Genomic DNA, 15347 nt, shown 5'->3' on the forward strand with positions numbered 1-15347 from the left:
TAAATTATATATTTTTGGGGTATTCATACACATTAGAAGCATCTGTGTCAAAGAAGAATTATTTTTTCGTTTTGATTATTTTTTGGTTTGTTTTGAAATGGATGAAAACTCGATTTGTCTGTCCCTAGATAATGCAATTGTATATTCATAATCTTTTCAATTGTGGGTCAATTTGTGGATTGCTTGACTAAGATTTAAGAAACCGGGTTTGCTTTCTTTGCACTGATGAAAGATCCAGAAAGTAGGTGACAATGCACTCACCTCACAAGCAAAGGGACTGGTATGGGCAGTCAAGATATTTTCTGACCACTCTTTGTCCGGCCAACAATGCTCGTGTAGCTATGATGTCAGATTGAAGGAAAGTATTTGTAGCACCCTATTCAAATGGAAGCAAAAAAGTGTTATTGTCAATTTTATGATGAAAGAAATTAGGATAAACTCCGGCTCCATGGGCTTATAGTTCAGAAAAATACTTTCTATTTGAAGCATATAAAGTGACATAACTCTTCTGCACCATCAGGCTCTCCAGGACTACTCGATTAGTTTACAGCCTTCTCCAAGACCCATAACTTATGTTAAATGATAAATAACCTTTCACTCTCTTTGTTATTTTCCAAAGGCTGATCTCTTTCTTCTGTCATCCAGTGCAGGACTACTCGATTAGTTACAGCCTTCTCCAAGACCCATAACTTATGTTAAAATGATAACTAACCTTTCACTCTCTTTGTTATTTTCCAAAGGCTGATCTCTTTCTTCTGTCATCCAGCGAGCCTCACAGTCTATGTACATTGAGACAGCAGAGCTGGATGGGTGAGTTTTGTGTTAAATTGTTTTTAAAGGAATCAAAAGACTTCATTAAAAAATGTAATGATTGAAAGGGTTGAAGTTGAATATACTGAGTGACTAAAGGATTTCATTTTTTAATAATTTTTTTTAGGCAACCGTAAATTTTGAACCAAGTGATATAAATAAAAAATCTAAAAACTAGCATTAAATGTAACCTTTACCATTCATAGAGTAATCGCTTTGAAACAATTATATGAACATTTAACTTTAAACTTGAAATCCAAATCATTAGGTTATAGACTAGAACATTCACATTGTGTTATGCATAATTTAAACACATCAAGATCAAAGAACCAAATCATCAAACTTGGCAGAACAAAACAAATGGCATCTAAACCCAATTTGACAATCAGTGTAATCAAATTCTCTCTCTATCTGGAAGTTTCATTGAATAAAAAAAATGCACATTGGAGAGGAAAAGTGTAATTTGTAAATAATACCTTGCTATGTACTGTTACATGCGTCAATCGACTGGGAAGTTTCCTGCATTTGCTTCTTGTTTGCTTTCAAATTTTCTAATCAGTAACTTGTGAAGAATACAAAATTCCTGTAACATTTAGAACAGTGGATTTGTAATAGTCTCAGATGAAATGTAAAATGCATATTAATTTGGATGAAAAAGCACATAAATAACTTATATCTTTTGTCTCAAAATCTTCCTCAGAGAAACCAACCTGAAAGTTCGGGAGCACTAGCAGAAACTGCTGACATGGGAAATGATCACGCAAAAAATGTCAGTTTTCAATGGTAAGTAATTATTGTTTGGTTTGCTCGCACCATTTGATAATAGAATCTTTATTCAAAGAATCTTCATAAGTTTTACAAGTGATTACTCTTTTCAGAAACAAGTCCATTTCTACAAGATGATTGAATTTAATTTGTTATCTTTCCCTCATTTACATCTATCTCCTGAATAATGAAAAATATATGTATAAACTGAAGGTAGATTTGATTTTCCCTTATATTTCTTTCTTCACCAGCTGAGATAGTGAGTGAACCACCCAACAACAGACTCAGCAAGTTTGAGGGGAAAATGAACTGGAACAACAAGACCTATTCCCTTGACAATGAGAAGATCCTTCTCCGTGGTTGTGTTCTACGTAACACGCAGTGGTGTTATGGGCTAGTTATCTTTGCTGGAAAGGACACCAAACTTATGATGAATAGTGGAAAAGCCAAATTTAAACGCACACATATAGACCGTCTAATGAATTTGTTGATTATTGGTGTAAGTCAAGCTTAGTGTTTATACAAATCATAATGTTTTGTTTATTTTAATGCTCCGTATTTATGCTATAGTATTCTCCTAATAACTACATTAAATTAAGCAACAATGATTTAATTCTTATCACACTCCAACACATGACAGTATGAGTTTCCTTCTTAACTTTTCTTCTATTTAAAACTTAGGTGCTGTTATCAACAGTCTTAGTGTTTGGTAGAGATGGAAAAAGATAGGGGGCATATGAATTAGAGAAGGTGCTTGTATTCGACATATGACAGTAATACAAAGTGTTTGCTATAAGAGTATATAAGTCTTGCTTTAAATGACAATCATATCGCAGCTAACATTCTATATGCATATTTTAAAAGACAGAATCTGTTGCAAAACAGAAAATGATGTTCCCTTTTTTTTTTTGTTGCCATATGAAATTAAATTCCATTAATTGAAACTTCAGCAATTTTTCTTTCTTTCTCATAAACATCCTCTTTTTGAAAGTATCATAATCCTAAATATTGCAATTCATTCAATACTTTTTAAAACACTATTTTTTCTCTTTACCACAGATATTCTTATTCCTGCTGTCCATGTGCCTCATCTGTACTATAGCAGGGGGTATTTGGGAAACTGTCATTGGCTATGACTTCCAGGCTTACCTCCCGTGGGAAAGCTTCATCAATGAGGATAAGAAAAGGGGGGCGACAACCATAGCCATCCTTGTGTTTTTCTCATACATCATCATATTAAACACTGTAGTGCCTATATCTCTCTATGTAAGGTAGGTGTCCTGGAATGACATTTCCATTTATGTATGCTGATGGGATTTTTTTTTTTCTTAGCCAAATTTAATTAATTATAAGTTTATAATGTGACGCATTGATTGATTCAGATCTTTTTTCTATTTTATAACTCTAACCAAATTGTCTTTCAGATCAAGAAACACCCATGTTTCCATTTTTTGTCCTTTTGTCCAAGAGCATTCTTTTTCTTAGCTGCTATTAATTAATTTATTTAGACAAGTCTCTGTTCCAGAAAGTTAATCAACTGATGATTTAATTAATTAATTTTTTTATTTATTTTTTTTTTTTTGTGGTACGAATTCTTGTAAAAAATTGTAAATGACAAATTTTATTCTACAAAGTTGGCATATAAATATTCTGCTTATTTTACATTACAATACCAAACTTTACATATAGACAGACTACAAGGAAATAGCCTGGGCCTTTACATGATAAAAAAAAAAAAAAAGAAAAAAAATGAACGGTGCAAATTGGTTGTTGAAATGACGTACTGTATCAAAGGGCTATTAAATTTCTAAATTTTTCTGTGATATTGTATTTTTTCACTTTCATTGTCCTTTGTCCTCTCCATAGAAAGTGTATTTCATTACTTCAAACCAATACACATGTTTCTGGACTGTACATAGCAAGGTATTATTTCAAAATTACACTTTTGCTCTTCAATGAGCATTCTTTTTTTTTTTTTTGATGATTGACAAAATGTTTATTCCATTTTCAGTGTTGAAATAATCCGTCTAGCCCACAGCCTTTGGATCAATTGGGATGTCAAGATGTATTACGATAAAAAAGACACACCCGCAAAAGCCAGAACTACCACCTTGAATGAGGAACTGGGCCAGATAGAATACATATTTTCTGATAAAACTGGAACATTAACACAGAACATCATGAGCTTCAACAAGTGTTCCATCAATGGGAAGTCATATGGGGACCCTTTGGATCGGGAAGGAAATGCTATGGACATTACTGATGTAAGTTAGCTAGGCAATGACTAATACGACTGTAGTGGCTTTACATCAAATGGCTTTCTATTTAAAATTGCTACTGCCACGTTTCTTTTGTTACTATTTTACATTTACTATTATTACATTGTTACCAATGAAACTGTTTAATACCACATATTTGAGTATTCATCTATTGAGAAACTTGATCATAATAATATTTCCCAACAAACTAGAGCATCAGCAACTAACTCACAACAAATTAGTGGCTTGGTGAAGTAGCAGCATATCACTAAGTATATAAAGAGACGCCTGGAGCTGTGTAACATCATGAGTTTACTATCAAATGATGACTATAAATCATGATAATGTTTATTTGAAGAAATTAAATGATGAGGAGAAAATTGGTGTGACCTAAGAAAAAAAAAAGTGGATGCAAAATTACTAGTCAAATAAATGTTTTTTTGAAAGGTCAAGGTACTAGGATGCCTGGTCTAGATGACTAGTTTTGATCATTATTTGCTTGTTAAATCTTGTAACGGCTTTGCTTTACTTTCTCTCTGATTTAAAAAAAGTCAAGCTTAACCAACTCAATATTGCCTCGCATTAAGTTTATAGTGTCTAAGAAAATGTTACACTAACTAAAAATACAAACAAGCAATACAACAACAGCTTTAACAACAAATAATAACCACAAAAAAAAAAAACCCAACAAAAAACGAACAAAAAAAACCCCAACAACAACAAAACTGCCATTTGATATCAAGTTAGATTTGTCATTGATATTTTTTGGGTATAAATGCTTTGAGTGAGAGTACAGATATACCTTAAATCTGGGTGACAGTAAAATTCATTTTCTCATCTCGTCATGTTGTTTGTTTACCAAGATAAACTATAATTTATTTTTTATATTAATATTTTTCCTTTTATTTATTTTTTTTTTTGTGACAGTATAAATTTTTTTTTTTTAAATTTACAAGATGTAAAAGTTTTAAGCTGAAGTAAGTTTACCTTTTAGATATTATTCAATGTTATTTATCTTCTGATTTGACAGAATTGTATTCAATCCCGAAAGTCAGCCAATAATATTATATTAATATTTAATGCACCTTTATTTCTATATGAAACTTTGACTTTCTTGTTATCGCAGAGAACACCAAAGGCAGACTTTTCCTGGAACCCCTATGCAGAAAAGGATTTTGAGTTTTACGACAACAGTTTAGTGGATGAGGTTAAAAACAGCAATGAAATGATGAACAAATTCTTTACACTTCTGGCTCTGAACCACACTGTCATGCCTGAGACTAAAGAAGATGGTGGGTACATTGAAGTGTATTAATGAGTTAAAATGGTAATAGACATAATGATATAATTCTATCATAAAAAGAAGAGGGATAAAAAAAAATGATAATTGTAAAAATGATACCAGACTTGCCTTGAAGACAAATTTGATAAGTGGAAACATTTTTTTCTTTCATTTTCATATTCTTTTAACAAGCATTTTATAAGATAATCTATTTTTAAAGCATTTGAAAGCGATACGTCATGTAAATCTAGGATGGATATTGTACATTAATTATTGATACATTTTTATCCTTTGAAATTGGGATGTTAAAAAAAAAAAATATGAAAAAAAACAACGAATTTTTAAAAAATAAAATAAAAAAATAAATACAAATAAATACAACAACGACAACCTCCCCCCCCCCCCCCCCCAAATAACCCCTTCTATAATAATAATAGTAATGGTAATAATAATAATAATAATAATAATATAATAATAATAATAATAATAATAATAATAATAATAATAATAATAATAATAATAATAGTAATGGTAATATAATAATAATAATAATAATAATAATAATAATAATAATAATAATAATAATAATAATAATAATAATAATAGTAATGGTAATAAATAATAATAATAATAATAATAATAATAGTAATGGTAATAAATAATAATAATAATAATAATAATAATAATAATAATAATAATAATAATAATAATAATAATAATAATAATAATAATAGTAATGGTAATAATAATAATAATAATAAATAATAATAAATAATAATAGTAATGGTAATAATAATAATAATAATAATAATAATAATAATAATAATAATAATAATAGTAATGGTAATAATAATAATAATAATAATAATAATAATAATAATAATAATAATAATAGTAATGGTAATAATAATAATAATAATAATAATAATAATAATAATAATAATAATAATAATATAATAATAATAGTAATGGTAATAATAATAATAATAATAATAATAATAATAATAATAATAATAATAATAGTAATGGTAATAATAATAATAATAATAATAATAATAATAATAATAATAATAATAATAATAATAATAATAATAATATTAAATAATAATAATAATAATGATGATAATGATAATAATAATAATAATAATAATAATAATAATAATAATAATAATAATAATAATAATAATAATAATATAATAATAATAATATTAAATAATAATAATAATAATGATGATAATGATATAATAATAATGATATTTGTCTATTCAATTATTATTTAACATGATGCGACTGATGATTATCAAAGTTTGATCTATTTTTTTTACTAGGTATGTTGGAATATCAGGCCCAATCTCCTGATGAAGGCGCATTGGTGTCAGCAGCTCGGAATTTTGGATATGTCTTTAAGGTACTTGTTTGTCCCACTTCTCGTTTTATCTTTTATAAATGTGCTTATAATCCAATCAAAATTTTTTAAAAAAATGCTCATCTCTGTCTGGGTCATGGGTCATGATAAGATTGAATGATTTTATATAATGAGGGCAGATTACCTTTGTAGTTACCAGACTGACATCACTGACTTCTTGAGTGTACTTTATTTGAACTAGACTGATCCTGACAATAAAGAAAACTGTGTGCATAACCCTGACACACCTGTCCCCAGGCTTTTTAAAAGAATATGTGAAAAACTGCCTAATTGTTATAGCTGTAGATTTTATGATAGGTCTGCTTTCATCACATTAGTGTTAATTATTATTATTATTATTGAAAAAAATTTTTTTTTGGAGTTTGATAATCTGTCTCTTTTACAAGAATTTTCCTACACCTCCCTCTCTCCCTTTATTTTTAAAAATATCACCTTCAATTTATTTTTGGAAACTGAATCCTTCAAATGAGACAAATGTGAATGAAAACTTTCGGACATGGCTTTTTATTTTTCTCTCCTCTTTTATCTTTACAGTCCAGAACGCCAAATACAATAACCATAGAGGTCCATGGAAAGGAAGTGACCTATGAACTCTTAGCTATTCTTGACTTCAACAATGTCAGAAAGAGAATGTCTGTGAGTAGATTTTATAAAAATTTCATAATTTCAGAGAGCCTTGGAAAGGCACATTAAAAACAGATTTAATGTAGAAGAGAAATTTTGAAAATAAATACGTTCTTTAAATTGACAAAATATTGTTTTATTTGGATATGTGGGGAAAAAAGGGCATAGATCATTTTTGATAATCTATGTAATCAAAGTAACAATATACGTTTTTTTCATGATTTGTTATAATATTGTATTGTTTATTTTCCTTCTTACAGGTCATAGTTAAGCTAGATGGGAAGGTTATTCTCTTTTCCAAGGGAGCAGACACCATTATGTTTGACTTACTGGACAGATCATGTCATGACCTCAAGGAGCTAACCAATAACCATTTAAACGTGAGAATTTCATATGTTATACGTGATATTTAGATTGACTATGTTAAGATCCAATCATTCACTGTCAATTTAAAAAAAAATGTTATTGTGTTTCAGGCTATCCTGAACAGATACTTTTCTTTTATTTTCTTTTCTTTTTTATCCCCTGATATTAATACTAATCCCAATTTTTAAATTTTTATGACGATATACAATTTACATATCAAGAGAGGCTTTTTTTTATGTGTATGGTCAAAATAATAGAAATAGTAAATTCATTTTTTTTTTCATGATTTATTCACTTGTGCCACTCAAAATCTGATGTTTCACTAATGATTACTTGTTAACTTTTAGTTAGCATCTGTTTTAATTTAAAGACTGCATTTGTTCTTTTTATCCATTCTTTCAATTTTATGTGGATTCATTTTTTCTCCTTTCCTCTCCCTTATATTCTGCACACGCAAGGAACTTGATATTTTGATATTATTTGTCTTTGATTGAAATTTTAATGTAAAATATGGAGAAGGGGGAAAGAATAGAGATATAAAAAAATATAGGAATGATATAAAACTAGATTACTTTTAGGATTATGTTAAAAAATATTTTTATACACTATTCTCCCGTAGGATTTTGCCCAAGTAGGTCTGCGAACTTTAGTCCTGGCTTATAAGGATTTGGATGAGGCAGTATTTGAAGAATGGAGGCGTAAACATCATGAAGCCAGGTAAGTGAGATTACTCAGTTATTAGTGGAAAATGATTAAGAGAAGTCGTTTTTATTTGTGTCAATCATAGGTCTATGGCAAGTAAGTTCGTTAAAATTACCATGAAATTATACATTCGTGACTTCACAAACAATTATTAGAATTTCCTCAGAGAAAAATTAGAAATAATATTTGATACAATTCTTAGTAACTAAAGGGCTATTTTTAGGTCTGAAATTTTCTATGGACACTCATTAATATTGCCTAGTCATTGATGAGAAACAGCAAATTGTAATAATGTGATGTTGAAGTAGGTATCAAGTTTTAGGATTATGAAGACAAAATCAAATAAAATCTAGATTTAAGTGCAATAGTTCGTATATCATGGTAATATCTATTCAAATTGCATTCATATATGTGTCTCTCATAACATGTAGCACTACTGCAAGTTAGATTTAAGTGCAATAGTTTGTATATTATGGTAATAACTATTCAAATTGCATTCATATATGTGTCTCTCATAACATGTAGCACTACTGCAAGTTAGATTTAATGCAATAGTTTGTATATTATGGTAATAACCATTCAAATTGCATTCATATATGTGTCTCTCATAACATGTAGCACCACTGCAAGTTAGATTTAATGCAATAGTTTGTATATTATGGTAATAACCATTCAAATTGCATTCATATATGTGTCTCTCATAACATGTACCACTACTTCAAGCTAGATTTAATGCAATAGTTTGTATATTATGGTAATAAACCATTCAAATTGCATTCATATATGTGTCTCTCATATCATGTAGCACTACTGCAAGTTAGATTTAATGCAATAGTTTGTATATTATGGTAATAACCATTCAAATTGCATTCATATATGTGTCTCTCATAACATGTAGCACTACTGCAAGTTAGATTTAATGCAATAGTTTGTAAATTATGGTAATAACCATTCAAATTGCATTCATATATGTGTCTCTCATAACATGTAGCACTACTGCAAGTTAGATTTAATGCAATAGTTTGTATATTATGGCAATAACCATTCAAATTGCATTCATATATGTGTCTCTCATAACATGTAGCACTACTGCAAGCTAGATTTAATGCAATAGTTTGTATATTATGGTAATAACCATTCAAATTGCATTCATATATGTGTCTCTCATATCATGTAGCACTACTGCAAGTTAGATTTAATGCAATAGTTTGTATATTATGGTAATAACCATTCAAATTGCATTCATATATGTGTCTCTCATAACATGTAGCACTACTGCAAGTTGGATTTAATGCAATAGTTTGTATATTATGGTAATAACCATTCAAATTGCATTCATATATGTGTCTCTCATAACATGTAGCACTACTGCAAGTTAGATTTAATGCAATAGTTTGTAAATTATGGTAATAACCATTCAAATTGCATTCATATATGTGTCTCTCATAACATGTAGCACTACTACAAGCTAGATTTAATGCAATAGTTTGTATATTATGGTAATAACCATTCAAATTGCATTCATATATGTGTCTCTCATATCATGTAGCACTGCAATGGACGAGCGTGATGCCAAGCTGGACAATGTGTATGAGGAGATAGAACAAAACATGTTATTAATTGGAGCCACAGCTATTGAGGACAAACTGCAGGATGGTGTCCCAGAAACCATTGCAAACTTAGCGCTGGCTGGGATCAAAATCTGGGTGTTGACTGGAGACAAACAAGGTTTGATGTCAAATATCCTCTGAAAGATAAACATATTATGGAGGTTTTGTTGATAAACAAAATTATTTTTTGTTTTTGTTGTGTTTTCGTATTTTTCAAAGACGAAAATGACGTATTAAAAAAAATGATATTGGATTCAGAAGGCAATTGACGGTATGCAGATATGTAAAACACTCACCTGCTCTGCCCATCGAATAATGGTAACCACCTTTAAGAATCATGTGTAACCTTTATTGTTTTAAAGTGTATTAGGAAGAATTTTATGTGTCTTATCATCTCTTATATGGTCTAAAAACTAACAAAGAGTTGAGTGTTTTGCTTTGTTTCAGACTTGTATTTGTTTAAAGTGTGGAATATAACTCATCTTAATAATTTGTTTTACTCAGGTTTAAATACTTCATCAAAGATTTCTATGCTTTTCTCCATCAGAAACTGCTATCAACATTGGGTATTCATGTCGTCTGCTGACAGATGAAATGGAAGAACCATTCATCATCGATGGGGAAAGTTTTGAGGAGGTGGAGTCTCAAATGAAGAAGGCGTTGGAAGATATCGATCATGCAAAAAATACAAAGTCACGAGCTAATCCAGATAGTGATGGTGAAGAAGTGTCTTTCAGAAACGGGTCAGCTAAATTAGAAAATATGGCGGCTGGGAATGGCAACATAGCATCTCCAGATGAGGAGTATGGAGATTTCGCTCTTGTCATTAATGGACACAGCCTTGTAAGATTCTGTTTGAATGTTGAATCAGTTTTTATTTAATTAATCAATGAATTAATTTATTGATTTATTAATTTATTTTTCTATTAGTTTATTTATTTGATTTGCTTTTTTTTTTTTTGTTAGTATTGTTATCATTCTAAATGTTGGTGTTTTATTATTATTATTATTATTATTATTATTATTATTATTATTATTATTATTATTATTATTATTATTATTATTATTATTATGTTATTATTATTATTATTATTATTATTATTATTATTATTATTATTATTATTATTATTATTATTATTATTATTATTATTATTATATATTTTATTATTATTAATATTACATTATTATTATTATATTATTATTATTATTATTATTATTATATTATTATTATTATTATTATTATTATTATGTTATCGTTGTTGTTGTTGTTGTTGTTGTTGTTATAGTTATAATTGTTGTTACTGTAATTATTTTATCTTTAATTTCAATGTTCACTTTTAAATTTTAACAGGTCCATGCGTTAAAGAAAGAAATGGAAATGTTGCTGTTGAATCTTGGCTGTATGTGTAAAGCTGTCATTTGCTGTCGTGTAACTCCACTTCAGAAAGCACTGGTGGTTGATCTGATCAAAAGGAATAAGAAATCCATCACCCTGGCCATTGGGGATGGAGCGAATGACGTTAGCATGATTAAGAGTATGTTATCATGTTAAAATTGGTTCTTTTAATGTTAATACATTAATTGGGATATATAATATAATATAATAATATAATAATACTTTATTGCATCCCAAAAAGAATATTTTTTGTACAGACGTGTTATAATTTACACAATAAGATAAAAATATAATGGAAATAGGATGTATATATAAAAAAGGAGCAGCTCCATAACCAGAGCTGCGCTTTATAATATGAATAATTGTCACTATAAATTGAAAATTGAAAGATTGCAAAACAAATAAATTAATAAATTAATATTTACATTTTTTGAAAGTAAACATTTCATTGAATCAGCAGTGTTTGTATGCATTGTATTATAAGCGGACCATCAAATATTTTGATACTTGTGAAGGTTTTAGTGAATTTGTCATGTTTTAAAAGGAGGATCTCTTTTTTTAAAATCTTTGTTTGTTGCGAGCTTTACTAATTCATTGAATTGTTGGCTTTAGCTAACAAAAACTTTTATCGTATAAAAAGCCACGACTAAATAAATAAGTACGGTTTATAGGTCATTGTGCTGAATGCACTTTACAATGTTTTCTTTATTCCCTAAGCAGGCAATATGGAACTAAACTTCTGTTTCCTACAGAACAATGTATCTAAAGTGTCTTTTTTTGTACCAGCCCTTTTAGAATATCCATCCATGCCTATAGCCTGGTTCACATTTACATCTTAGTGTTTAAGAAAAAAATATTATGAGAAAATTCGAATGTTTTGAAAAAAATATTGTGGAAACTTTTGCTGCATGAAGAAAGAAAAGGTGGTACATATGTAAAAAGATATTTATGAAATTAAATTGAAGTTAAGGACATTGAAAATTTAACTGTCGTGTTTTTTCTGATTACAGTGGCCCACATTGGCATTGGTATAAGTGGCCAAGAGGGAATGCAAGCTGTTTTAGCAAGTGATTATTCCATCTCACAATTCCGATTCCTTGAAAGGTTACTACTTGTCCATGGCCGGTGGTCCTATTTAAGGATGTGCAAATTCCTCCGTTACTTTTCTACAAAAATTTTGCCTTCACCCTTTGTCATTTTTGGTTTGCTTTCTTCTGTGGATTTTCTGCACAGGTAAATTTTATATTTATGTTTGTAAATCCCTCACGTGCCCACAATATATATATTTTGGCCCCATTCAATTCCAGAGAACTGAATTCTTTCTATATAATTTACCCCTCCGAGGTGTGAAACAAGTCTCATACATTTACAGTCAAATTTCAAATAGGATGAGATGATATCCAAGTCTGAGCTTTGATCACAGTCTTTTGCCTCGTCTGGTGTGACACCAGCCTCACAAGTAAAGGAGTACGGGTTCATCTAATGATTAGTGTGAACAACTTATTGGTTACTGTTTTCTTGAATGTGTTGACAACTACGTATGTCCATTTGACATAACTATGGATGTCTTTAGTTACTGCCTAATTTATAAGAATAAATTAAGCATCCTCAAATTCACAAAGACACAAAGAAGAACATCAATGTGGCTTTCTTTGACCAACAGGCTTTATTGGATAACATATGTAAACTGCATTTGCTTGCATTATTCAACATAACTTTAATTCAATTAACAATCAATTAACTGTGATGCATGAAGTTGGAACAATTTATTTACAAAGAAATCACGACCAACTGAAAAATAATTAGTAGGTTCACTTATTTTTGCCCTGAAAAAGAAAATATATTTCAAAACCCCAAACAAACAGACTAATATGATTTTTAAAATATTGCTTTTATGTTTGTGCGGCTATGTGGTCTTGTGGTAAGACACTCGCTTTCCGATCGGAAGGTCCTGGTTCGAGCCTAACTCGGTGCATAGTTGAGTCCTTGGAAAAGGCTCTTTTCTCACATCCTCTCACCGTACTCTGGTGTAAAATGAGTACCTGACCATTAAAAGTGTTGGTCAAGGACCCCTTCTAAAGTGCTTTGAGCATGTTCAGTGGATATTGCGCTATATAAAAGCTCAAGTTTAAGTTTTAGGTCACTGAAAACTTTTTCTATTTTTATAAGGCTTTTTTGTTTGTTAAATCTTTTAATTTTTTTTTCAATTCAACTTTTATCTTCTCATTGTCATAACGCATTCATTTGATAAAATGTTAAATTTTTTTATAAAGTTAATATAATTTTGACGTTTGAAATATATTTCAGACCCTGTTTGATCCATTCTTCATCTCTCTCTACAATGTATTTTACACATCATTACCTGTTCTTGTGTTGGGAATATTCGATCAGGTAATATCCTTTCTTTTTTTTTTAATATGAATAAATTTGTTATTTCAATTTATATTCCACGCTCTATGGTTTTCTCATAAAAAAGCCATTATAGCTATATTTTTATTTCATAAATCATAAATATACTTTCTTTTCTTACCGATAGGAAACAAAAATGAAAATATACAGATTTGAAAGGCAGCAAACTTCATAACAAAGAACGTATCTGGCTCAAAATCCTCTCTCAGCCAATAACAAAAACAATCAAAAGTTAATGATGTAAATAAAATCTTGAAGTAGGGGTTGAATCATGTTCAGATTTTATATTGCTAGCACTTCTGCAGTGCCCAACATTGCTTCTGGCTGGATGTTTATTAACACTTAAAGTGGCACTAGTGTAATAATCATGTCCCTTGACTGTAGTCAGTAGGCTGACACTGGGGATTTAGTTTGTCATGAAACAGATCTACGAACAACAGAGTAATGATATAAAAACATCAAAACACAGAGAAGTCTAAAATTGTATACACCTTCTATTCCTTTGTATAAATATTCAGGAATTTGATTTATTAAGGATAATGAAAAAAATATGTAGCAGTACGGTCAGTGGTTTGTAACCCAGTTGTGCTGGCTGTCCCTCCTGTCACACTGTGTGTGGCTTTGAAACAAGTCACATCACCCTAGCTTTTTGAAAATATATCAAAGTAACAAATTAACGAGCAGGTACTGGCACTTATACCAATGGTGTAAGATAAAGATCTGAAAAAGGGTGGTTGAAACCATACAAGAAATTACAAGAAAACAACCTTCCCAAAAATTCAACCTGCCTCCAGTCGGGTTCAATCCTTGTATTTTTTCTTTCTTGCTTTGTCTGTCACTAGAACTGTTTCACTTTGGTATTTTTTTTGGGGTATGGCAGTCAGCTTTGTATCAATTTATGAGTCAACAAGAGATGAAGTGAGTAGGAAAGTGATAGAAGACAATAGAGAATAAAATAATTTTTCGCGGCGGTGATGGGGTTTGAACCTGTGACCTTACTGGTACGACAACTCTGCCTGGCCAGGGAGAGCGTAACTCTACCGTATGAGCTATCCACGATCCCAAAAAAGATCGTCTCTAACTCCTAGTCATTATTAGAGCCCTCACTACCCGACTACTTGAGATTTATGAGTCATGCTATGGGTGGTACAAAAGTAGAGTTCCTGAAAAGGCTCTTTAGTCACATTTTCTCACCATAATCAGATGTATCTGTCCATTAGCAGTGATCTTTCTCTTGAAAAAAAAAAAATGTCATGTGCACAGTAAAATAAAATTAGCACATAGTTGCTGTTCTTCAAGCGTCCAAGAGTTGTCGATATCATTCTTAAATGATTTTATTCATAGGTATAAACAAGAACTACAATCTAAGGCTTCTCATACATGCATTGACAAACAACTAAACAATCATGTATAGTACAGTTGAGAATACCACTGGTCATATGTATTTCTTTTCACCTTCGACTTTATTGTTTTCTGCGACAGGTCTGATCATTTAATTTACAGAGAAATGATTGATTCCTCCTTCCCTACTTTGCAAACTCGTTCATATTTTGTTCACAGTTTATGTTAGTATTGTTCGAGCCTCGCTCAGTGCATAGTTGAGTCCTTGGAGAAGGATCTTTACTCACATTCTCTCACCATACTCAGGTGTAAAATGAGTACCTGGCCATTAACAGCGTTGTCTCTGTCTGAAAAAATG

General features: G+C 30.0%; 1 protein-coding gene across 1 annotated transcript; it reads left to right on the plus strand.

The window, feature by feature from the left end:
* Window positions 1–1832: 1832 nt before the first annotated feature.
* On the plus strand, window positions 1833–13660 carry LOC144964103 (phospholipid-transporting ATPase ID-like). Its single transcript, XM_078898042.1, is given in 14 exon segments — window positions 1833–2074; window positions 2635–2846; window positions 3587–3839; window positions 4960–5125; window positions 6444–6523; window positions 7076–7177; window positions 7426–7545; window positions 8151–8248; window positions 9783–9961; window positions 10391–10686; window positions 11195–11378; window positions 12250–12399; window positions 12402–12472; window positions 13547–13660. Coding segments are annotated over 14 exon segments (2220 nt in total). The 5' UTR covers window positions 1833–1879.
* The last annotated feature ends 1687 nt before the right edge of the window (window positions 13661–15347 follow it).

This window comes from Berghia stephanieae, chromosome 2 (assembly GCF_034508935.2).
Source record: "Berghia stephanieae isolate SIO BIC M18660-M18661 chromosome 2, UCSD_Bste_1.3, whole genome shotgun sequence".
NCBI classification, from domain to species: Eukaryota; Metazoa; Mollusca; class Gastropoda; order Nudibranchia; family Aeolidiidae; genus Berghia; species Berghia stephanieae.